This window comes from Mauremys mutica, chromosome 8 (assembly GCF_020497125.1).
Source record: "Mauremys mutica isolate MM-2020 ecotype Southern chromosome 8, ASM2049712v1, whole genome shotgun sequence".
Lineage (NCBI taxonomy): Eukaryota > Metazoa > Chordata > Testudines > Geoemydidae > Mauremys > Mauremys mutica.
Window position 1 is genome coordinate 21,450,298 of NC_059079.1, and position 27,213 is coordinate 21,477,510.

At 41.3% G+C, this 27,213-nt stretch overlaps 1 protein-coding gene across 2 annotated transcripts in view; it reads right to left on the reverse strand.

Annotated features, from left to right (window-relative positions):
* The window catches only part of NEGR1 (neuronal growth regulator 1), a 570,461-nt gene that overhangs the window by 175,367 nt on the left and 367,881 nt on the right, over nt 1-27,213 (reverse strand). For both annotated transcript variants that reach the window (XM_045027839.1, XM_045027838.1), the window contains exon 4: nt 11,781-11,912. In XM_045027839.1, coding sequence (XP_044883774.1) covers nt 11,781-11,912 — 132 coding nt within the window. The remainder of the gene's footprint in view (nt 1-11,780; nt 11,913-27,213) is intronic.

Sequence of the window (27,213 nt, forward strand, 5' to 3'; positions counted from 1 at the left end):
TTTCTCAGCCCTGGATAAGTCCTGGCACAAAGGGAATTTAAAGCTGCTATAAACGGGCAGCTGGAGATTCCTCTCTGTAGTGGACTCCCTCAGGGGTATAAAGCCTGCACAGCTCTCCCCTGCTGTGTATGAGGAATTCAGGAGCAGACACGGGAGCTGAGAGAAGACAAAATGGAGGTGTAAAAGGTGGGCTTAGAGGAGTTTGTACTCTGATGCCCTTGGGCTGCTGGAACAATCCCTTATGCTATAGCTAGCATGACCCCCAGGTAGCCCCAGGACTCAGCTCACACTCAGAACAACTGAGAATTAAGTGCTTAGAATTTCAGTCCTCTCTATCCAACTTTAACTTTACATTTAAAATTCAATGTGAATGAAATATACACAGAGTTTGATCACTACAGGGTGCTTCTGCTTTTCTAATGTAAGTGAGTTTTATCTTGAAACGCTCCTGAATATAATAAGTCATTCTTCTACCTAGTCAGACTGAATAAGTGTTTGTGGTATGGAACAGATGTTGGGAGTATTTGTGCATTTAGTTCAACTGGCTAGTGGACAAGTTACATACTGAGACAGACAAAAACGTATAACAATTAGCTGACTTTTACAAACTTTGCATATGCACAAGCTGTTTCATCTTGTACCTGAATCTTGGTTTTGCCATTTCTTAAAAAAAAAAAAAAATTGTTATCGAAGGCATAACATACTCAGCATGGGTCCTATGCAGACCCAAGAAGCCTATAGCAAATTTAATTGTAAGCAGAGTCTGAAGATTCCCTTTCTCCTTTAATAAAAGTTTTATTTTGTTATACAGGCCATGTCTACACTACAAAGTTAAGTCGACTTCATGTAAATCAGCATCAAGGCTCCGATTTAAGCAAGTCGATCTTGCATGTCCACACTATGCTCATTGTGTTGGCGGAGTGCATCCTCACCAGCAGGACTTGCATTGACACATGGAGCACTGCACTGTGGGTAGATATCCCATAGTGCACATAGCTAAGTAGAATTTTGGGTTGGGCTTGCAATGCCTTATGGGACCAAAACATTGACATGGGTGGTTATGGGAACATGGCGTTAGCCTCCCATGATGCACTTATGTCCCTTCCCCCCTGAAATCAACAGCAAACAAACCAAGCCTTTCTTGCAAGCCTGGATCACCCACACGGACACCATAGCACGATAAGCCTGGACCCTGCCTAGCTGTACACTGTTGTTGTGAGCATTACAAACACCTCGTGCCTTATCCTGAGGTATTTACACAGCCGCCACAGGAGTCGCCACATGGAACAATGTGATGCCACTCAAGCATCCCTGCTGGAAGACACAGAGCAGAGCAATTCACAATTGTTGGCAACAGTCATGCATCACTTTGACATTGTTGAGCGCTGTTTCTGGGCCCAGGAAACAAGCACCGACTGGTGGGACCGTATTGTTATGCAGCTATGGATGACGAGCAGTGGCTGCAGAACTTTCGAATGCATAAGGCCACTTTCCAGGAACTGTGTGAAGAGCTTTCCCCAGCCCTGAAGCACAGCAATACTAAAATGAGAGCTGCTTTGACAGTGGAAAGTGGTGATAGCTCTGTGGAAGCTTGCAACGCCAGACTGCTACCGGTCAGTGGGGCATCAGTTTGGAGTGGGTAAATCTACTGTGGGATCTGTTGTGATCCAAGTTTGCAGGGCCACTAACAGACTTCTTCTAAGAAGGGCAGTGACTCTGGGCAACGTGAGGACATAGTGGATGGTTTTGCTGAGGTAGGGTTCCCTAACTGTGGTAGGGCGATAGACGGAACACATATCCCTATCTTGGCACCAGACCACCTTGCCAAAGAGTATATAAGCCCAAAGTCTATGGTGTTGCAAGCTCTGATGGCTCACAGGGGCCGTTTCACTGACATCAACATGGGATGATCAGGAAAGGTGTAATGACACAGGCATCTTTAGGAACAAAGGACTCTTCAGAAAGTTGCAAGCAGGGACTTTCTTTCCAGACTGCAAAATAACCATTGGTGATGTCGAAATGCCAATCGTGATCCTGGGAGACCCAGCCTACCCCTTGCTCTCATGGCTCATGAAGCCATACACTAGCAGCCTGTACAGCAGTAAGGATCGGTCCAACCATAGGCTGAACAAGTGCAGAATGGTGGTGGAATGTGCCTTTAGACATTTAAAAGGTCACTGGCGTTGTTTGCTTACTAGGTTTGACCTCAGTGAAAGCAATATCCCCACTGTTATTGCTGCCTGCTGTATGCTCCAGAATTTCTTTGAAACAAAGGGAGAAAAGTTTCCGCTGGGGTGCGGGGGTTGAGGCAGATTGCCAGGCAGCCAATTTTGAGCAGCCAGACACCAGGGCAATAAAAAGAGTACATTGAGGGGTTCTGCGTCCCTGTGAGGCTTTGAAAACCAGTTTCAGCAATGACCCACAGTAATGTGACACTTATCTGTGTTGTTCCTTACCAAACTAACCCCTCCATTGTATTTCTCCCCTGTAAACTCCAACCCCACCAACCACTGTGTGTTGAATGAATAAAGAGTATTTTCTCCTCAATGAATAAAGATCCTTTTCTCCTCAATCTCCTCAATCTATTTTATTATGCAGAAACAGCAAAAAAAAAAAAGGAAGATAATCTGGGGCAAAAGGGCTGATAACACCATGGAGGGAGAAACAAGGAAAGTTTGCTTACAGATGCACTGCAATAACAATCAAAGGTATGGGAATGGGCACCTTCTGGTCCTTGTACCCTCCCCTCGTGTTGAGTACAAGGGATACCAAACTCCCATCCCCACATCTTCCCCCCTCACCCGCTGCTTCATAGGATGCTTGGGGAAGGAAGTTGTAGAACTGGGCGATGATGGCTGCAGGTTCAGCATAGACTGCAGAGGGACTCTAGCATCCAGCTGCCTTTCTTGAATCTCAACCAGACGCCTCAACATGTCTGATTGTTCCTTCATAATCCACAGCATCTCTTCCTGCATGGCATGCTCTCCTGTCCTTCCTGTCCACTGTCCTTGTGCAGGCCATGTTCTGAGCGCCGTCTTGTCACTCTCGGAGGCGCACATTAACTCATTGAGCATGTCCTCCTGAGTCTTTTTTCCCCGCCTTCTAATCTGGGAAAGTCACTGTCCCGGTGTGAAGGATGCGCCAATGGACAAGGTTTCAGCTGTAAGGAATGCAAAGCACAAGGGTAGCATTGACAGTGCATACACTGTTTCTGGTGCAAGGTTAATTTTTTTAAATAAAAAAAACCACCCCTCAATACACTTCACTGCAAGCCACAACATAATGACAACCACTGGCTATTGCAAGAGTTGGTTTGCTGCTCCAGCCATGGTGAGTGAGGCCACGGGGCATGGGCAAGAGGTCTTGTGCTGCTGCTTTTGTGAAGACATCCTTGGGCTCACAAGCTGTAACTTGAGAAAAGCCCCCTTTCCCCTAGCAACCTGGATGGTGCTTGAGGACAGGCACCAGTGTAAAGCTCTCCAAATAGTTTGTTTTGTCACAAAAGCAGCACCAGGCTATGGGGAAGGGGGGGGGCAAAGGGGGCGAGGAAGACAAAAAGGAAGCTACTTGCCCCCCCCTTCTTTAAATGCTGCTTGCAATACACAGTGATCCCTTCCAACCACAACCACAACCACAGCATGTTTGGGAAAGTGTGGTTGTGTGACCCAGATTTAACCAAACCGGGGGCGGATTACTTGTTGGTGGTTTAAGAGTTAGCATTGAAAACTTCCCCCAGTTTCCCCTAGGTGACCCTATGCGATATCACTCTCCTGAGGGTAACAGAGGTGGCAAGGGAGCAGATGCTGTAAACATCTGGGTACAGACCTGGTCTTTATGCTACAATTCTGCGTACTGCAATGATGCCAGCAGAGTTAATACTGGAGTAGCGTGGGAAAGTGTCCTACTGTAGAGGATGAAATAAGGCAGCCCTTCCCAGAAACCTTCTGCAAAGGATTGCAGAGTACCTCCATGAAAGCTTCCTAAAGATCTCCATGGAGGATTCCCGGGCCATTCCCATGCACATAAACAATCTTTTTTGGAGAGCACCCTCTGCGTAGCTGAGTGGCCACCAATACTCACAACATCTACTTTTTTGTTCAGATTAAACATAAAAAATAACAACATGTAATCCTTATTGTTTGATTGGAAATGTGTACTCACCAGAGGTGCCTTCCCCGGCATTATGCTCCACCACCACCTGGTCCTGTGAAGGGATGGACTCCGGGTTAAAAACAGTTCTTGGCTGTCGGGGAGAATGAATCCTTTGCTTGCCTGACTCACATTCTCCTCCTCCTCCTCCTCGTCAACAATGTCCTCCTTGTTGTTGCCTGAGGTCGCCCAGGGCTTCTGGGAGGTATCGACGGAGCATTCTGGAGTAGTGGTAGGGTTGCTACTGAGAATCGGATGCAGCTCCTCATAAAAGTAGCATTTCTGTGGGGCAGAACCAGAACAACTGTTTGCCTCTCTTGTCTTCTGGTATGTTTGTCTTCTGGTGTAGCCATCTATGCCCCATGCAATCTTGGAATACATATCAGCATTTCTTCTGCAGGAATGGAGCTCTGCCTGCACAAACTCTTCTCCCCACACAGCAATAAGAACCACCACCTCCTGCGTACTCCATGCTGGAGCGTGTTTGTGGCCTTGAGTCTCCATGATCAGCTGTGCTGGTGAGCTCTCCGCGCTGATCAAACAGGAAATGAAAATTCAAAAGTTTCCAGGGCTTTAACAGGGGATGGGCTGTTTCCCGTGTATCTGACTGACATGCAATAGATTTGAAATACTCTCCAGAGAGGTCACAGTGGAGTACTGTGGGACACCTCCTGGAGGCCAATTCATTAAAATTACACAACATGTCTACATTATCCCCATGTTGACCCGTGGATGTTGAAGCAAGTGCTATGCCTCTCACAGAGGTGGAGTACAGAAGTCAACTTTATAGGGCACTTAGGTAGGCAGAAAGGACTCGGTAGTGTACATGCAAACATTATTAGATCGACTTAACATGGCTTATGTTTTTAGATTAGACCAGGCCTCAGTTCTTACAAGGGGGAAGTATTGCCTCTTAGAGGCGCCTAGGGATGTTGATTAGTTTTCTGAGCTCACTGGGTGTGGGCTCCAGACAATTCTGTTTGTACTGTTAAGAGAAATCCATAGATATTGAACCCAGCCCTTGTTGTTGCTGTCTCCATGTGGCAGAAGGGTTACATTCTGGGGTGCTCTTCCAGGAATCTGGGTGAGTGCCCCTCGCAAGCACATCTTGAGAAAACCACTGATTTCAGAAAACACAATCACGATTCAAAAGAATGTAACCATACGAAAACAACCACCCCAGAGTATGTTGGGCAGTGTCCTTTGTCTCAGTTTCTGACTAGCAAAGTCCCTTTAACACAACACTCTCCTTTTCTGCAGCACCCCACTCAAGGTTGCTTGTCCTGGGTTAGCAAAGACCCACAGTTCATTGGTGTGTTCACATGGGCTCACTTCGCACCCCAAAAAGGGAGGGGCACATTGAGCAATGCCTCCACTGCTGCTGCTGCCTCTGCTATTGGAAACTATTGAAGCACTTTGAGGAGAGGAAAGTGATCAGGAACAGTCAGCATAGATTCACCAAGGGCAAGTCATCCCTGACTAACTTAATTGACTTCTATGATGAGATAACTGGCTCTGTGGATGAGGGGAAAGCAGTGGACGTGTTACTCCTTGACTTTAGCAAAGCTTTTGATATGGTCTCCCACAGTATTCTTGCCAGCAAGTTAAAGAAGTATGGGCTGGATAAATGGACTGTAAGGTGGATAAAAAGCTGGCTAGATCATCAGGCTCAACAGATAGTGATCAATAGCTCCATGTCTAGTTCACAGCCGGTATCAAGCGGAGTTCCCCAAGGGTTGGGCCTGGAGCCAGTTTTGTTCAATATCTTCATTAATGATCTGGAGGATGGCGTGGACTGAACCCTCAGCAAGTTTGCAGATGAACTCAACTGGGAGGAGTGGTAGATACTCTGGAAGGTAGGGATAGGATACAGAGGGACCTAGACAAATTAGAGGCTTGGGCCAAAAGAAATCTGATGAGGTTCAACAAAGACAAGTGCAGAGTCCTGCACTTAGGGCAGAAGACTCCCATGCACTGCTAAAGACTAGGGACCGAATTCTGGGCAGCAGTTCTGCAGAAAAGGACCTAGGAGTTACAGTGGACGAGAAGCTGGATATGAGTCAACAGTGTGCCCTTGTTGCCAAGAAGGCTAACGGCACTTTGGGCTGTATAAGTAGGAGCATTGCCAGCAGATCAAGGGACATGATCATTCCCCCCTATTCGGCATTGGTGAGGCCTCATCTGGAGTACTGTGTCCAGTTTTGGGCCCCACACTACAAGAAGGATGTGGAAAAATTGGAAAGAGTCCAGTGGAGGGCAACAAAAATGATTGGGGGCTGGAGCACATGACTTATGAGGAGAGGCTGAGGGAACTGGGATTGTTTAGTCTGCAGAAGAGAAGAATGAGGGGGGATTTGATAGCTGCTTTCAACTACCGGAAAGAGGGTTTCAAAGAGGATGGATCTAGACTGTTCTCAGTGGTGGCAGATCACAGAACAAGGAGCAATGGTCTCAAGTTGCAGTGTGGGAGGTTTAGGTTGGATGTTAGGAAAAACTTTTTCACTAGGAGGGTGATGAAGCACTGGAAAGGGTTACCTAGGGAGGTGGTAGAATCTCCTTCCTTGGAGGTTTTTAAGGCCAGGGTTGACAAAGGCCTGGCTGGGATGATTTAGTTGGGGATTGGTCCTGCTTTGAGCAGGGGGTTGGACTAAATGACCTCCTGCGGTCCCTTCCAACCCTGATATTCTATGATTCACTGCTGCTGCTATCTCTGCTGCCACTTGCTGCTGTATGTTGCTGCTGCTGCCACTGGCGGCTCGCTGCAACCTCTGCTGCTTTCTCTGCCACCACTCAGCTGTGCCACTGTCATTACCACTGCTGCTACTTCGCTGACCTTGCGTTCTGAGGTTCCAGCACTTAGCACAGCTCTTAGTGATTTGAACCTCTCTGCTACTGCCTTAGTCTTTCATTGAAACACTGATGCCACAGACCTCTGGACCTGCTCCTCACTGATTTCAGCTCCATTAATCACTGAACAGGAACAAGGAGTCTCTATTGAGTCCAATGAGCCATGTCTTTAAACACTGGAAAGGGGAGGATCAAATACTGTCTAGGATTCTTTAGGCACATTCCAGAGCATCAGGTAGGAACACCTGTCCCCATCCTCTGTCATTTTCACTGTGATTTGGCCTCCCATCCTGCTGCTTAGCACGTGAGGTTCAGTAGGGTGAACCCCTCAATCAGAGCATGCTAAGTACAGTTCTGCTGCCCTTTAGTCATACAATCAGGATAACAACATTTCATTACCCCTGTATTCATTACCAACGTGAATTGTAACACAACATCGGCCAAAATTGATCACTTTAGCAATGCAGTTCTGTCTGCTGAACACCTTGGCAGACTAGGTGTGTCCATGCAAATACAGTCTGCTCCTGAAGTCTTTTCCCCCAGTTCATTACTAGATGTCAGGGACGAGCTCATCCAGACCCCGCTTACATAAGCAAACACTGTCTAAAGAAGAGGGACAAGGTCCAACTGGCATGCCAGCTGCTGAAGCTAACGTTCTGTAACTGCAAGATAGCTTTGTACCGCAGGGTCCTTCCATCACATTAAAAAACACAGACAAAATAAATCAGAACACACACTCACACCTCACTGGAAGCATGCGTAAAAAACCGGACAAAACTTCATTAGCAAAATTAAACTACAGAGTCCCTTCTCAAATTAGCCATATACCCTCCCAAACCAAAGCTCCCACGTACACAAACATCCCACACACTCAGACAAAAAACATGAGTGAATAGATTAGTCGTACACTGTGTCCCGTACATCGGCAGTCTTGGTCTTGAATTAGGGCTACCAATTTGGGTTCGACTTATTCCTAGAAGTTTCATCAGATGACATAATCTTTAATTAAAGATTAATTTTTAATTCCTGGGATAGCTCAGCAGGGAGAGAGTTCCAGACTGAAGAATACCCTCCCTCAACCTGGGGAGCCAGACGTTTCCCTCATACCCTGTCCCCATCTTATCCAGTTCAACAATAGCAGGAGGGATAGCAAAAAGGTTCCCCTGCACTTTCCATTTCTTCATCCTAGAGAATCACAAGAGGCCAGGTAGCTCTGAAGATCACCTTCTTTCTCGTCTAACCCAGAAAGGGGGCCAGACAATAGGAGAAGAAAGGAGAAATAATAGGATGCTAGGAAAGGAAGACATGGGGAGTCCTGAGGTAAGGGAGACAGATGTGGCTCAGTGGTTCAGAGGGAAAGGGGGAGACAGATAGGAACCGGGCCACAGGAGACGGAGAGATTCTGATTCCTGTGAGGAGACTAGAAAGACTGTCTTAGAACCAGGGAAGATAGGTTCACAATGTAATTTGCACTCAGGGGTTCAAAGACTCTTTTACTGGAAGGTCCCCCAAATCCTATTATCTAGCTGTGGAAGGGGGCTAAGAATGAATTTGCTGTCTCTCTTTCAAGTCCCATGTTCAAGATTTGCCTTCAGAATATGTGCCTTTAGTGATGTCAGAGGGCTGCCTTGAAGTAAAAGGCTGTTTGGAGGAACGACAGAGGCATGCCTAGTAGACCCACAGGTCAAAATCCTCTTTGGGTGCACACAGGTACTGTGGATGGAACTGCACTGGGAAGGCTGAAACAACAGCCGTGAAGTGACTCTAGTGATGCTCCGCAGCTTGAGTCAACTTAACTGCCAAACTTCTACAGAGACCACTTGTATAAAACTGAGCACGGAGGTTAGGATCTAGCCCTAAAATCTTTGCTCCTGGTTATGTAAATATCCCAACTGAAGTTTGGCACATACTGCAGGTTCTCAGCGCTCACATTAATTTTCTTCTAAATTACTTGAAACAGGAGAAAATCAATTTGGCTGCTTTCTGGAAAAATTAGGACAGATACTTGATTGTTCCAGATGTTTTATTTCATTTTTCTCTAGCAAAAAAAGGTTCATACAGAAATAAAAATTGCCAGCATTTAATCCTAGACATAATTAGTATGTAGCCGTAAATAAAAATTACATTTATATTTTTATATATTTATATTTAAAAGTAGCTAAAGTGTAAAGTAATATTTGAAATATTAATTATTAACAGAACTGTATATGTGACTAAGAATTAGACTGGAGAAGCTATTAGTGCTCTTGGTATAAGGAATGATGTACTTAATAAGGCTATAACCCCCATCAAGTTGCAAAGTCAAACTGGAGGCATTTGTGTCACTGAGCTCCATGACAGAATAACAGTGTACAGGGATTAAAGTATTTATTATTGAGCACCTCACTAAAACAACTCTTTCAGCCTCGCCAGTTCCCTCTTCTGTACCTCAGCTCCCTCCTTCCCTCTACATGCAAAATTCTACCTTTACCTGAGCGGCTCTTGAAGAGGAGGTGGAAGAAAGAGGAGAGCTTTGAGGAATCAAAGTTTATTTGGCAAAAATGCCAGCCTGAAGCTGCCAGCGAGGATGGCTGAGGGGGCACCGCTACAATGCTGCCAGGTACTATTAACAAGGAGAAAGTGTGAATGTGACTAACAGTGACTGCTGCATAGGCATGAGGGGTCTTGGGGCTGGAGATGCCTCTTAACCAGCAGAAAATGTCCCCTTGGGTACATGGCATGTAGGGCAGTGCACCTGCTGAGTATACACTTTGGTGCTCACTTAACTCTGTAAAACATTCTGGGACACAGTTGCATGAAAGTTACTCCACAAAATAAGGGCCCCACTCTACAAACCTTTATTGATGTGAAGCCAATTAGACTACTGTAATGATAAAGGACCAATTTTGTAAGGATTTGCAGTTGTACTGTAATACACTATATTATAACAAAACATTGAAGAATAACAATGCTGTACACTTACATGTTGTATAAAACTATTATAGTTATCCATAAAACTAACACTAATTTTAGATTTTTAAAACAATTATTTTCACTTTCCAAAATTTGGGGTGCATTCATCAAAATGTTCATGGAAACAAGGGACACAGGAAAATCAAAGTACAGACTCAGTGTTAGTTTACTGAAGCAGTTCTGCTCATATTATAGTTTTACCAATGTAAACCTGATCTGCAGAGTTTCTATGTATTTCAACCCTGGACCTCTCCGAGGCAGAGAGATTGCCAATTATGGTCAATTGTGCCAAACCCTCTGGTGATTTAGGGACATGTAAAAAAAGCTACTAGGGTGCTGATTCTGCTTCCCTTACTCTCTGAGATCATTGTAAGTACTAATCCATGTGATTAAGTGAGGCAGAATCTTGCCTGTAATGATAAGAATAAAACAATCAACTAAGCCTCTACAGGTAAAAGGCAACTGCATTGATCTACTACATCCCAGCACATAGTGGCCTGCAGCCATACCATTTCATAAAGTAAACAAGGTCAGGCTTGGTCACTGTTCTGATAGGATATCTCCAAGGAAAACCCAAGTAATGCATTTAGTAGTGCAAGCAATTCTGCCAGCCATACTCCTCTCTCTGAATCGTTACAGAACTAATTTCATAGCATGGTGCTAAAAGCACTGCGCTTAGAGACACTAACTTTTGAAGGAGGCACAAACCAAAGTCCTTGCAACTTGTAATTATTTAAGATCCCAAGGCAATTTTCAAGAGAAGAGACGTGTTAATCCTAGTGATCTGGCCAAATTACAATCTGAGTAATTGCATTTAGCCTACCTAAAATTTCCCTTGTAGTTTCACCCTTAAGAATTTATTCTCATTTCCTCCCCTTAAAGTTACGTAGTTTTACTAGCATATAATTAGTGTAATATTTCAAATCAAAAGAGTAGTGTAACTGCTCTAAGCTGACAGGAGAGAGCTCTCCTGTTGGCTTAATTACTCCAGCCCCCACAAGTAGCAGTAGATATGTCGGCAGGAAAAGCTCTCCCTCTGACATAGTGCTGTCCACACTGGCGCTTAAATCAGCATAAGTTATGTTGCTCAAGGGGGTGGCTAAGTCACATCCTTGAGCAACATAACTTATGTTGACTTAAACTGTAGAGTAGCAAAGCATTGACAAAAAAGCCCATGTAAGGACAGACTTGATAGCCTATAAAGTAATCTAACAGCCAGTCTTACGCACTTCCACTGATATCAGACATCTCTACTAAGATGTTAATGAAATAATTGCATTCTAGCAGAGCTTCTCATGTATTTGTACTGGGGTTATATCATAGTAAGACCTGCTATTTAATATACTTCCACTGAGATAGACCAGACTAAATGATCTCTTCTTTCTACATTACTGTACAACTGCACAAAATTAAACCACAGAACACTGTGGCAAAAGAACTCTGAGAAAAGAAGATAGCCTTCAATGTACAAATACAGGGATTCCAGTCCCATTAGTAATAATGAGAATTACACAGTTCAGTCTCCAGCGTGAAAAAATATCACCACCCAAGAGTCTGACTTATGTCCACAAAAGCAAGAAATGTGAAATGTCAACCATTACCATCCTCCATTTTGCAGAAGCATTGGAGGACACAGACATTTCAGCCTTTATTCCACGTCTCCCTTTTGTGGAACTAACTCAGACCATGAGTGTCCAGGATGTTTCGCTACTGTAATAGAAAAGGGCTATTATTTCAGCAGCTTGTTCCCACTATACTACACTGGGCTGTTTTCTTCTCAGCTCTTTTTTCCTCTCCACTGGATTTAGCGATTAAAAAGTAACAGGACTTACAGTTTACTGTGACTTTTACTTTTTTCACATCTGGGACTGAGGCATCATTTTCTGCACTGCATTCATATTCCCCAGCCTGGTCTCTTGTAATTCCATAGATGTCCAGATATTGTCCATTTTCAAATGGTTTTGCTGAAATGAAAAGAGAGCGAGAGAGAATAAATTAGAGAAAGTTTAACTGGAGGTTCATGAAGCATCATTCAGGTATAACAACAAACTCATGATTTTCTTCTGGATATTGCTGACAAAATTATTCCAAATAAAACTGGGCAATTATTATAGCCTTTGTTCTACTATGTACAGAAAACAATTCTAAGGAAAGAGAAAGTTTAACGAGTGATACTTTAACAACTACTTCTCAGGAAAGGTTATACACATGTTCTTTATAATTGATTAGAGTTCCCTAATATCAACATACATCAGATAAACTCAGCTGCAAAATGGGCATAGATCTAAAAACCTTCTAGCACTGTAGATGAAATTCACCAATACGGTTCCATATATATTGACTTTTACAAAGTGCTTCCAGGTTTATTGCAAGCACTTTGAGATCCTAAGAAGGAAAGTTCATTTTTCTCTCCTTTGAGCAGTTCTCAATAGACTAAAGAACAAATAAAATACCTTTAAATTCTGCACAAAGTTATAAACATTCACAACAGAACATAAAATAAATTGAAAATATTAATTAAACCTTACTAAAATGCACAATAGTGGTTCTAATAAATCACACGTTGGAATATACATGCTTAAAAGGGGGGAGAAATTGCTGGAAGTTGCTATCCACACTGTGACAACACAGATAAGATTTGGTCAACTGTTAAGAACCTTGCAAACAATGTACAGAGCAATGGTAAAATCTTCAAATAGTTAGTTGTGTCAGAAATTCATGATGAGTACAAGGCCTGTTTATCGCTTAAGTTCCACTTAAGCCTTATTTTAAGGATTTATTGATATATAGGCCTCATGCAGGTTCTCTACACAGGAGTTTCTATACTTATCAAGATATCACTCACTAACAGGTCTCAGATACTGCAACTCTTTCACAGGGGAAAAAAAACACAGAAAACACCAGTTCCAAAAAGTAGGAATGATAGAACTGCAATGGAAAAAATATGAATTGAACTGAACAGTGATAAAATCTAGTGAAATAATTTACAGGATACAGTAAATTGCACCAGGATGATTTTTCCCGATGTTGTTCATAAGAGAGAAATTATGAAAAGTAATCTTCCACAAAGGAACCAGCTGTTACTCTTCAGATGGTTCGCTGCTGTTATGGGCCACTGTTGCCAGGTTGAATCAATTTATTGGAAAATTTTATTTAATATCACTATGAAGAGAAACATATGTTGTTGTTCTGTACTGCATAAAACATATATTTGCTTGTATGTACTGTCACCTACTTGAATGTGCTGTACAGTGTATGCTGCTGAGGTACTGTATGAGAACACTGTATCACAGACACTAATTTTGGCTTAAGAAAACTATTTCAGTGAATAAACCAAGGAACACTTTGCAGATTAATCTTTCAAAGTGCATACATTTGGCATATAAGGTTGCATTTCAGAAATTGATTGTAAAATCTCATTGTGGCTTGTGGAGGAGTACGATATCCACAGGTGACAGGGCTGCATCACAGACTCTCTATGGATTCTATTCCAGTTTAGTGGCTGACGGAGCAGCCACACCTCTTTTATGCCCTCTCTGTGGGCTCTGGGGAAATTGGAGCTAGATAGTTAAGCATATATTAGCTTCTCTTCCCACGAGGGATAGACTGGCTCTCTGTAAAAGGGGTGATATGAGTGCTTTATGTAGGTTCTCTGTGTTTAGAAGAATTTTACCCTATATTGGAGAAGTGAAAGTAGAAGACATATCATATGGGACAACCTCATACAACCCAAACAATCAACAATCCACATAGAAACAGCAGGATATCAATAACCCACACCACACGGTGAACAGACATCCCCGCCAGCACCTCCAAACCCAGGCTGATAAGCACTCCTGGTAAATCATACAGCACACAGAGTTCACTGAAGTAACATGTAAAAATATGTGTATGATTGTTTCTTCCTTTATTTTCAGTGCAACACAGTGCAACAGCAGCTAGATGGAGGCCCACCTCTGCTCCCTGGTCAGCCTTTTATACAGCTTGTTTTTTCCCCTGGGTTCTCCAGTTGGTGAGCTAATTACATCCTTAGCTCATCAGGCTCTCTACAGATGTAAGTGATTCATTCTACCCTTCCAAACCCAATCAAGCTACTTAACTCCTTCCTGCTCTAACTGCACTCAGTGTCCCGGGTGATCTAAGGGTATGTCTACACAGTGTTAAAAGACCTGAGGCACAGCCGCAGTTGGCCTGGGTCAGCTGACTCAGTCTCAGAGGGGTTGAGCCGAGGGGCTAAAAATTGCTGTGTAGACATTCAGGCTCAGGCTGGAACCCAAGCTTTCAGACCCGCTACCCTTGCAGGAGAGCCACTTTCAGCAATTCCTCTCCACTTTTAAGCAATTTTTCAGCCCCAGAGCCTGAGTCAGCTGACCCGGGCCAAAAACAAGTTTGTAATCCCTGTGTAGACAGATCCTAAGTGACCAGGGTGCTGGCCTGCAAAGGGCTTTATTTGTAACTGCTTACAGCGCTCTGTCACACTCACAAAAAGAGAAGGATAGACAATCCACCCTCGCTCTTCTCTGCGGGAAGTTACATCATAAAAGATTAAAAATGTGATAATGTATCTCCTACAGAGGACTGTTCACAAAACTAATCTAGAATATCCTAATCCTTACCTCTAGGAGCACTGAAAGCAAGAACTGAGTTACCAGGAAGAAAAAGGTTTCAACGGGATCAGAGGTGTACTTTACAAAATATTATGGGAAGCACTGGGTACAAAGTCCAAAAAGGGTTCAGTGAAAGGCTACCAGATCTCCATGAATTTATGGAATTTATTCAGCTACACAGAGGAGACCCTATCAAATTCCACATCCCAGAAGGCAATGCTCCAGTGAATCATATATGGAATGTTAGTATTTTCCTATTCATCCAAAAGGATCTGCTCCAGTTTGTGAAAGACTCTTTAGTTTCCCAAGTTTGTATGATAATCCTGCATCTAAAAGCACATTGTATAGAGGCCACTCACTTTTTGTTTAAAGATCATGTTGCAACATGAAGGAAATCAACTGACAAAAGCTGGGTGAGTATTATTCCAATTTTACAAAGGAAACTGAGATACAGAGAGGTTAAGTGTCTTGCTCACAGTTACACAGCAAGTAAGTGGTGGATATGGGAACAGAAATCGAAGCTGAAATCCTTGTCTCACTGACATTAGTGGAGTTTTTCTAATGATGTCAGTGGGATCAGGATTTCAACCCAAGTGTCTTGATCGTCTGCTCTAACCACTAGACAACACTGCTTCCCTGGAAATAACTTTCCATAAACTCTACCTGTGCACACTAAAAATAATCACAATACTCAGTTTGGGTAAGTCATTCCACCTTGTAATTATCTACACAAAAGTAGGCTAAGTCTGTGATAGCTAAACTTATGAGATAACAATTACATGGGAGGCTGTCAATAGGAAAGCACACAGTTTGTTTATAACACTGAGAAAACAATGCATAAAACACTACAAAGTATACAATACTGTATGTTAAAAATCCTTTTAAAATTATGAGATTAAAAACTCTCCAACCTAAATTTCTCTGGGGATTGGCACAATCGTGAAATTTGGAGACAGGTTTTGTCTAATCTTGGGGGGTAATTAATGCCTTTTTCAATTCTGATTACCAACATCAATTTGGAAAGAAGACAATAAGTGAAGTGTAGTGTCTTGCAAATCCATAAAATAGATATTCAGGATTAGACTCACTGGCCTCTAGCTAGCACTCCTCACTAGAAACCCCAGGTTGTTTTTTTAAATGCATAAACATAAGGAAATTCCCCAACTTCCTCTCGCCTATCTCTAGCCTTCTTAACTATTCTTTGATTGTAACTGCTCTTGTGGCATTTACTTTGCAATCTGAATGTGATAATACTCAGCTTCAGCAGAGGTCAATATCACTGCCACAGTGCCACTCCATATTGACAGAAGTGACAGGTTTAGGTATTCGGCACAACTCTGCTACCACAAGGGTGACCAGATGTCCCGATTTTATAGGGACAGTCCCGATATTTGGGCTTTGTCTTACATAGGCTCCTATTACCCCCACCCCTTGTCCTGATTTTTCACACTTGCTGTCTGGTCACCCTAGCTACCACACAAACAGCATTAGTTCCCAGATCTGGTAAGCAGTCATCAGTCTAGTTGAAAATTATCAACAGAAACAATATCTGCAGGGAAAGTGAATGTGTAAATAAGTATTGACAACCTTTCACACATCCTCTATACCTGTCAAAAATGCATGTATTCTGGAATGCCATATTCAATGCCCTCTCAAAAACATTAAGTGTTGCTTTCTTTCTTTCTCCAAGCTTGTGTATTTTAGGGGTGCTGAACGAGTTGGTATTACCAGTTAGCACTCAGAAATGGATTGCATTAAGTATGTTAGTGTCCAAAAGAGTTATTTTGAGAAAATGGAAATCTGCAATTCCTCCCTCATACACAGATTAGTTTAGGGAGCTCTCTGCTACTGCATTAATAGAAAAAATTACTCTGTAATAGAAATGCTTGGAAAAAATATGAGGGTGCCTGGTCACACATTAAACTATTGCATACTTTTGCAAGTTAGTATATATTAGTCCCTGATACTCAAAGGTTATATTCTCACTTATTTATCTATGTAGTCACTTTAATAATTGACGCCCTGCATGATGCCTACAGGTTTAGGGGTGTTTTTTGTTTGTTTTGCATGTTTTATAAATGATGAATGTTGAATTTTGTTATGTATATGATATTTCCATCTTGCACATGTATTTTTATGCTTTGTTTTGTTATGTGTTTATATTTTAACATAAAAACAAAAAAAGTTGTTTTTTTTTAAAGAAAACTTGGGCACGCTTATATGATTCTTATTAGAGGGGTGTACTGGTGGTGCAATTGTTAAGAGTCTGTCAGCACTTCCTTTGTAAATCTATTCTGTACATGTGAGGATGCTATACTGCCTTATTCAAATTCCCTGGCACAACTATCTTTCCAGAACATTAGCAATCATGTAACAGCAGATTTTTGTAACTGAAAATAACTGGAGAAAAAGATCAGAGCTACACAGGCTATACCACTAATCCTTAAAAATAGATTACAGGTCCTAAATCATAGATTCTTAGTATCTTTTCTACAGTATAAAGGAGTTGTCCTAATGAGGAGTGGTGAAGCCCTGGAATGGGTTACCTAGGGAGGTCGTGGAATCTCCTTCTTTAGAGGTTTTTAAGGCCCGGCTTGACAAAGCCCTGGCTAAGATGATCTAGTTGGGGTTGGTCCTGCTTTGAGAAGGGGTTGGACTAGATGACCTCCTGAGGTCTCTTCCAACCCTAATATTCTATGATTCTATGTCACATATGAAGTTTGTGGTAATATGTCATTATCATGTATAAAGTTTGTGGTAATATATGCACAGTACATCACTATAACTCATTTGCTTATACATTTTGAAAATAGGAAAATGAATTTCATAATTCTTTGAAAAGCCAGATATATATGCATGTATATACAACATTTTCTCATGAATCCAGGAATTTGTATTAATTTTGTCACTAATGTCTATTACATTTTATCTTCAATATCAAAAGCATCTGGAGAATTCCAACAACCATCCAATAGAAGAAAAGATTTTATATATATATATGCACATCTACCCGTGAGCAGAGACAATGAGTTAAGACATATTGTGATTACTGTATACCCAGTTAAATAAAGCCATAGCCATAGGAAAGAGAGAAGAAATTGAATTACTAGTCTCTGAAAAAGAGTTTCAGAAGACAATTTAATTTTCTCACTATTAGGCTCTATAGTATCTCATAGATGAACTGGAGAGAGAAAGTGGGAATTAGAGTTCTGAGATGAAATCCTGGCCCTACTAAGTCAATAGCGAAACTCCGACCGACTTCAAATAGGCCGAGAATTTCACCTCTAGACTCTTACAATGAACTATTTATGTATTTTTAAATTAGTTCATGAATAGAACAATCAAGATGAGTCTTTACCAATGTAACGACACTTTTTGTTCGGAAAAAAAAATCAAGGAAGATTGTACACATTGTATAGGCTAGCAGTGGCTTTTCTAGCCTTTTAGTGTTTATTACTTTCTCTCAAAAATATTCTTTTTTAGCTATGTTTTTACACAGTTCTTGGGATAAAACATGCAGAGCACATCTGAGTGTTCATATTAAGGGTTTGTGTTTCAGAGTAGCATTATAACATAATAGCAATACATCATTACACAAATGCATCATTAGAGTGACAAATCTTTTGAAGATATTAAATTGCTGTATTACTGTCAATCATCAAAGCAATGTAGCTGTGATGACGTGAGAGCACTAAGTAACGTTAATGCCAGCATAAACCTGTCAGTTACCGTACAGCATTATTAGCTTAACAACATTGCATTCTTCCTTTAACATGAATATGTAATCCTCAAATATCACCTTATTGGGAAGAAAATCTTTTTTTCCCCCTTGATGCTGTGTTCGAGAGAGAGAGAGAGAGAGAGAGAAAATTACTCTTAGGAATCATTTATATTTTTCTACCTGCACAACCTTCCCATTTGCTGCAGTTTATTAATGGTTAGTTTTGACTCACCAAGGTACAGATTGGTTTTAAAAGTGAAGATGTCAAGTTTAATTCCCCTCTTTCCCCCTGCCACTTTCCAAAGTTACACTACCTTTTAATCACTGAGCAGAACTACCTGTCATGCTAATTTATATATCTGAGCCCCATAAAGTTACCATTTTTGGAAGTAATTTTGAATTTTCCCTTTACACTCAGTGCAACAAAGAACACATGACTGTCTCATATGCTGAAATGCATTAGCGTATTGATTTTGCTGCCTTAGAGGTAGAATCTTGATATAAGGACAACTATCTACATTTTAATACTTACAGTGAAGATGCTATGGATCAGTTGCTATCTTTTGAAAGGGGAAAAAAAAACATTTAAACCAAAAGGTTTGATGGTCATCTGTGGGCAGCATGTCTACCAGATTACTCCCTTTGACTTTTGGGGATCTGTTTCTGGAAATCTTTGTAATGCATGGAAGACATTGGTGTATTGGCAGCACAGACACAAATACCAGTCTTCAATCGACAGACAGATTATCTGGGAGAGAAGTACATGTTTTTTTCTTCATTCAGGGTTCTTGATTCAGAATATGTTCTCACAGATTTAGTCAAAGCACGAGCCTTTAACAGGGAGAAATTCTTTTTACATTGTGAAATTCAGAATTCTGTTTGGCAGAGCTGAAATATATGAAACATTTCATTGTAGAAGAAGATTTTCTCTCTCTAGTCTTCAAGGCCAAATATGAAAATTTATACTTCTCAGTTTGGAGAAGTAAAGAATTTATAAAACCACAACAACATAATTAGGGCTAACTTCAACATAGTTCAGAGCCCTTATGTGAGGATTTATGGATTCTTAGCAGGGTGCTAATTATCCGTGACTGATGCTAATACAATTTCTTCATTTCAATGGTTAACTCTTTGTTAACATGTGCATTTGTATCTCATTTTAAGTCAGTATAGTTTTATTTTTTTTTCCATTCCTTTGTTTTTGAATATTTGAATCCTGCAGATCTGATTCTGGCTACATGAGGTAACTTTTCCTTCATTTGGGTAGCTTTTGGTATACAAAAGTGATATCCTTCTCCATCTTGCCTCCATCATGGCTAGTGTTTTACTTTATCTACTATAAAAATATTGGACTTCAATAAACCCACTGATTCCTCCAGTTTTCTCTCCCAAGATTTTTGTATGTAGACTATTAAGACAAGGCAATTACTGCATTCTAAAGTTGAGGATATGTTTACCAACAGAGAATACTCAAACACTTAATCACAATCTCATTAACCGTTTACGCACAAAACTCACTTCATCCCTTTTATGAGAAGTCAAGTCCCTCATCAGTGTAATCATTTACTCTCCTTTTCTACACTGATATCCAGCACTCAAAATGAAAGGGGAAGAAGTTAATAGATGGCTACACTATACTCTCCTGTTCTTACTTCTAGGGGAGAAAAGGTAAAATAATTTAAGCAAAGAAAAAGTTGGAGCATCACATTATATTTTGGAGATCATCCACCACTTCACCCCTACCCTCCGATTCAGGCACTGCTCTCCAGAAGATCACATTGCTCAGAACTAGACAGGGTAAAGAACTTACAAAAATAAATGCAAAACTATTTGCAGTTTGTACTTGCTTTGTGTTTGGTTATGAACTAGAAATTTCAATGAAAAATCCATCATATTTCACAAAACTCTGATTAAAAAAACATACTACTTCTCAGGTGATAATTAGTCCATCTCTGAAGAGAGAAAGCCTAATCTGAATGAAAGATGGTTTTAAAATTCTAATTTTCATGTGATTTTTATGCAAAGATAATCATTTTGCCCATTGCTGCTGAAAATGGGACACAAAATCACCTGAAACAAAAAATAAATATTCTTATACACATTTTTCTAAAAAAATGATCACCAATTTTGTATAGCTTTCCTCAGAAAATGCATGTTTTACTAAGACTATCACTGTATCCTCACTACATAGCAGACCAAAGTATTTGAATATCTTAGTCTGAATCTCCCTCACTACTTATAACAACTCCACATTAACAGGCAGAATTTTTCATTGGGTTTCAAAATTTACAGATGACGTGAACATTTCCAGAATTACTGCTAATTGCTCTTAAAGGGATACTAAAACATTTGAATAGTTCTCATAATGATGACATTTTTATGAGACCATTTAATTGTCAGCCCATTAATCAGAGTTTAATATCAGTGACTCCATATGTAAAGGACTGATACTGAAAGTGATTCAGTCCTGAATCCTCAGATTTAATCTATTCTACAGTGGATTTCATCCATTGCAGGGTAAAGTCCATTGAATAACCTTTTTTAAAAAACTGAAATCAAAAGACATTTCCTTTCTGAAGGATAGATGAATTTTTGAGGATTCAATACTATACATTTTCTTTCCTTAAATCCAAAAACAAAGGGAAGGTTGAAAGATAGTAACCACTGGAAGCTATTAATTGCACTGCTTCCTTTAAATTGATAAATAAAACTATGTATTGGTGGAAGTCTATTTCCTTTAATAGGTTAATATCTCCTTTTTCCTCTTGAGTTGGTGGGAAACTGCTACAGATGTGTTTCATATTAAAGAGCCATTGATTTAGTGACATGTGCTGACTTTACAGATTGCTAAACTTGACTCCAGAATAGTAATTTTACAATAAGATGAACTAGAGCATGAAACCTTTGGCACTTAGGAAACTCCAATTAGTAAAGATGCTTCAGTGTGTCTCCTCAACAATATAGGTTATTGTGATCAGATCTAATCTGTTCTCTGCTCTCTACACTGGCTTCCTATAGACTACCAAATCAAGTTAAAGTTCTCAGTCCTTATTTAGGTACGTCAGGGCCCGAACCCAGAATATGTAAAAGTCTGGCTAAAGCTCTGCGATGAACACTGTGGTTGATAGATATCCTCCTCTGGCACAATGGAACTCTCTGTAATAAGGGTAAAGCAAATCGGTGCATGAGACAAAACTTTCTCAGTGGCCAGTCTGAGACTCTGGGATAAACTCCCCCAGGAACTAAGGACAATCACAAACCACACGGTCACAATTTCAGGGTAATTGAATTCTGTATCCCGCCTCCGTATTCCACTACAGGAATGTCTAGTCATATCTCAGGCTTCTAACCATCACCTGTCTCTGGGGAGGTGTCTCTGACAAAGGGTTTTAAGGCTCCATGCAGCCCCGTGCCATACATACACTGTGATATCCCCAGCAAGCCAGTCTGCCTAACAGCCAACACCTGTGTTTGGATTTCTTTCCAAAGACAATTAGTGTTTTTACCTATGACCACATAGCTCTTCCAAAACAAAGTACATTTATTATGAGATCAAAAGCATCACAGAGGAAAAACATAAAAACAATAAAAGGATTTAAATCCTCACTGAACATACCAGGAATTTCCCATCTTCCGCATGGGCAGTCCGGTAGGACAAAGTCTTTCCAACCCTTCTGCAGGGGTTAGGGTCACCCTAGGACCTAAGGTCCTGTTGGTTTGCTGAATCAGAAGAATCAGAGTCTGTTTAAACTAGCTTTTTATACCAGAAATCTTGCTTTGTCTCCCAGGCTCTTGAAAACAGATAAACAGATACAGATAAACAGATTAAAAAACAGTCCCTCCCCGCTAAGGTCAAGCTTGAAAGGCTGGGTTTTTACATAACTACTGTTGGAGGATGTAGTGAGGTGGAGTGGTCTCCCACTGATCCAGAGGGGGAGGGCACTCTCGGATCCCTGGTGGGGAGAGCCAGACCAGGCCCATCCCTCCTGCCAAAAGCTGAAGGATGGGACAGGAAGTTTAAGAGGTTTGGTCTCTAGCTTAGTTGAGTCTGAGCCAGGGAAGGATATGGATGTCCCAAGCCTGCTGCAGGCCCCAGGCCCTGCTACCAAGCAACCAGCATCTTGACTCCAGAGGAAGTGGAGAGGAGCAACCAGGATTGCCAGCAGCCAAATACCCCGATGAGACCCCTGAACTATGGAACCCCTTCCCCAGCCTAGGGTAGGAAGTAGCCCCTAGGGAAACCAGACATTGGTCCAGTTTTACAGTCAGAACCCAAGTTAGCATGTTGCGGTGGGATGCCCGCTGACCTAGTGGTCTGGGACCCGGTGGAGTAGGGTGGCCCAAGTCCCCCTATCCTTGTGCTGGCTGCCTACCCACCTTACGCCAGGCTTACATTTGTTTGCCATCTGCCTGAGTCAGGAATCAGCTGAAAGACTGCAGATAGCCCCACCCTGCCTAAAGACCCAAGCTCCCTAGACTGTTTGGTGCTCTGTCCTGTCTGAGGGCCTGGGCTCCCTAGACTGTTTGTTGCTCTGCCTGAGGGTCAGAGCTACCAGAACTACCTAGGCTGCTTTGCTGCTCTGCCCTGCCTAAGGGTCAGAGCTACCTAGACTCTTTTGCTACTCTGGCCTACCCCACCAAAGGGGCCTCAGGCCCTTGGACTTGATTCATTAATTCCCTGATAGTTGGTGGTGCCCCAATGACGAAGTGAGGCAAAGTGGCCTCCCACTGAGCCAGAGGGGGAGGGACAACCACTAACCTATCTACAGAGGATCTGCATTAACCCCCCCCACACACCACCTCCTCGGGAACACACAAATACACATTATCATTTGTATGGGTGCAAATATAGGCTATAAATATTCTACAGCTCATGCTGTCTGGCCCATCTGAATATAAGGGCTTTTTGAGATTTTCATGTTTTAAATATAAAGTACAATATAGTCCTCAAAGATGTTGCATGCGGTTGCAATATCTGTCACACTCACCACTTCTACTTCAAGTGCAAGGAACATGTCTTTGAGCTTGCCTTCTCTAACATAAATACATAGTTGTTTTCAGTGTTGTTGTAGCTGTGTTGGTCCAATAAACAAACAGAAGTTGGTCTAATAAATGATATTACTTCACTTACCTTGTCTCTCTTAGAAATACACAGTGACATGTATATTTAAAAAAATGAACAACTAAAACCCTATCAAAGCAAGATATTCCACTGCACATACTTCTCCCCTGGGGACAGGAAGAGAGAACTAAACATGTGACAGATGTGACATGAGACTTAATGCACTACTGGAAGGCGTTCAGATACCATAGTGTAAGAACCTATATAGAGTAGAATAAAGTCCATATAAAATATTAATGGCATAAATATTTAAAGTACAAAATGGACCACTGTATATTAGGCTTCTCTTTTCTATTAATTTCTAATATGCCCATCACAGTAGCATGTAGGTTTTATGTACATAAATTTGTCAAGTATAATTGTCTACAAAAAGACCTAAGCTCTCCGCTTCCCCATTGTAATACTAACTTTCACAAAGGGGTCACGAAAGTGGTTGTCTTCCAGGAAGCCATCACTTGAACATGCAGGTCCAGCACCTTGCAGCAGATTTGAAACTGAAGATTGAGACATTTACATGCTCAGATGTGTTTCCTTCAGACTGGCCTATTTAGGAACATGTGAAACCTCCCGGCTCATGGTTTATCCTGGCCCACTCATTGTTGATCCTTCCTGGCATGATTTGCTACTGAAACTTTCCTGGATTGTGGGTAGGCCATTCCAATTTAGTTGCAAGGAACAGATGTTTCACCTTAAAGTTGAGTACAGTGCTAATACCACAGTCAAACAATTGCCCACAAGATGAAAAAATGATGGCATAAGGGAGGCACCTCATTGCCATTGCTTATCAAATTAAATCACTGAACTGTTTTACATTATTTTTTCTAAGCAAAGAAACTAGTTTATGCTATAGAATAATACAGTAAATATATCTAAATCTATCTATATATCCATGTCCATCTAGGATCTTTACAGTTGCCAGTAGGGTGCACATCATAGCTACTCAGAACTTCACAGCTATAGTGAGACTGGAACTCGGATCCTCCTGCTCCAAAGGAATAGGCCTCTAACACTTGAGCTAAAGGAATATCTCAGTTAGCACTACAGGGGCTATGGTGTAGTCAAAGAATTCTGATTCCATCCAGAAAAAGGCAGTACACATACCACTAGCCAGGTGATTACATGGAGTGTCATGGGGAAATTTCGTAGATGGCAAATGCATATCAGTCTAAGTAACAGCTGTGCTGTCGGCAGAGTTATTCTTGACTAGCAGTAAGGCTTTAAAAAGAAGCAAGGGAAGTGCTTGTGATCACTTGGAGTACTAGACAGATGAGTGGCAGCTCCAGGCTGGCAGCAGTCACTGGCCTCAGGAATTCAGACTGATGAACCAGGAAACAAATAATCCCAAGATTTAAGATACCTAGAACAAAACAATTCAAGTGGGACCTTAACAACGATCTAACAGAGAGGCCTTTCAGATGGGACCATTTCCATAGTACTTGAAATATCTTTAATTCGACTTTGAATTATAAAGTTAGGAAAAGCTCCATTTATGTCTACGGTAGATATTTTACGCAGTTGAGATTAGTATTAGTATTAGCTCTGTAGTGTTAATGACAGCAGCTATAGAGTAGTGTGGAAGTTATCATCTTGTTATAGACTAAGAAATGCTGTATTGAATATATTGTTTTGGATTGTGATTTTATTAATTGAAGTTTAGGTACACTAACACCTATTGTATTGGTCTGTACATGCGCATGCTCTATCGACACTTGGGTCTATATAATTCACTAGGTCTGAGTGCTACAACTGCAAAGTATAGTTTAAAGATAAAGCCACTTTTGAGTTAAAGGAAAAGAGTTGAGCATCTTAAAACATAAATTCACACATTATACAAGTCCTTGGAAATCTGATCCTATTTGATTTAAAGTAAAAAAAAAATCAATTTTCATTTTTAAAAAAGTCCATCACACATAGTTCTTACTTTTTAAACAGGATGTTTACTGTTTCTGTATTGTGCGGAAATATTCATTAAACTTTTGGGGAAAAAATTACCCTACAATAGCTAAATACATATGGAACAAGATATTTTAACATTTTAACATAGTTAGTGCTAATTTTAAGGCTTGTTAATTTTTCAGGGTAGTTATTTTTAACTGCAACTAAAAGCAAACAAGCTGACTTTTTCCCCATGAAATGTCAAGATTTTTGTAGTAATCTGCTCCAGTGAGATTTTTGCAGGAAACATTCTCTCTTTCTGCGTTCCGTGACTAGCAATGCCTTTTGTCCTGTAATTGAATTGAATCAACTCCTAGACTCATTCGTCCTAGACAGTCCCATCATTTGAGCGCTCTGAAGATGTATTACACTAATATATCGTCAGAACGACCAGTGTTATGATGATACATTAGTGTAATACATCTTCAGAGCTTTAGCGCTGTCCAGAAACAATAGGGCTAGTATTGGATTCAGTTCAGTCATGATGTGTGCGCCCACACACACAAAAGAAGGAGGCATGAAGAGAGACTGGAGTTTGCTAATAAGGGGAGGGGAGTCACAGCATGAAAATGAAAAAAAAAACCTACCTCCAAAACATCCGACTGCCAATATTATTGAACTGCAAATACTTAGTGTATTGCAGGCAACAGAGAGTGAACTGGCTGTGAATATTCTGCTTTGCAGGTGTTTATTATTCTGCTGTTATCATGAGCTATACTGTAGATGGTTCAAGTAGTGGTGCCTATTCATAGAATATCAGGGTTGGAAGGGACCTCAGGAGGGCATCTAGTCCAACCCCTTGCTCAAAGCAGGACCAATCCCCAACTAAATCATCCCAGCCAGGCCTTTGTCAAGCCTGACCTTAAAAACCTCTAAGGAAGGAGATTCCACCACTTCCCTAGGTAACCCATTCCAGTGCTTCACTACCCTCCTAGTGAAAAAGTTTTTCCTAATATCCAGCCTAAACCTTCCCCACTGCAACTTGAGACCATTACTCCTTATTCTATCATCTGCCACCACTGAGAACAATCTAGATCTATCCTCTTTGGAACTCCCTTTCAGGTAGTCGAAAGCAGCTATCAAATCCCCCCTCATTCTTCTCTTCTGCAGACTAAACAATCCCAGTTAGCTCAGCCTCTCCTCATAAGTCATGCGCTCCAGCCCCCTAATTATTTTTGTTGCCCTCCGCTGGACTTTTTCCAATTTTTCAACATCCTTCTTGTAGTGTGGGACCCAAAACTGGACACAGTACTCCAGATGAGGTCTCACCAATGTCAAATAGAGGGGAATGATCATGTCCCTTGATTTGCTGGCAATGCCCCTACTTATATAGCCCAAAATGCCATTAACCTTCTTGGCAACAAGGGCATGCTGTCAACTCATATTCAGCTTCTCATCCACTGTAACTCCTAGGTCCTTTTCTGCAGAACTGCTGCCTAGCCACTCAGTCCCTAGTCTGTAGCAGTGCATGGGATTCTTCCGTCCTAAGTGCAGGACTCTGCACTTGTCCTTGTTGAACCTCATCAGATTTCTTTTGGCCCAAGCCTCTAATTTGTCTAGGTCCCTCTGTATCCTATCCTTACCTTCCAGTGTATCTACCACTCCTCCCAGGTTAGCGTCATCTGCAAACTCGCTGAGGGTGCAATCCATGCCATCCACCAGATCATTAATGCCCAACACTTTCCATTGTAAGACCCTGTTTTCTGTTGCTTATAACTTTGACAGAATTTAAACCTTTGAGCTTAAATTTCCCATTCTGTTTGTCGGTCAATGGCTGATTTATTTTATTTTTAAATTCTATTTTATTTTTTAAACATGAGCAAAAATGGTTCATCTGTTTCTCAGAATAAGTTATTTTGCCAATGTTAACGGTTTTTTTT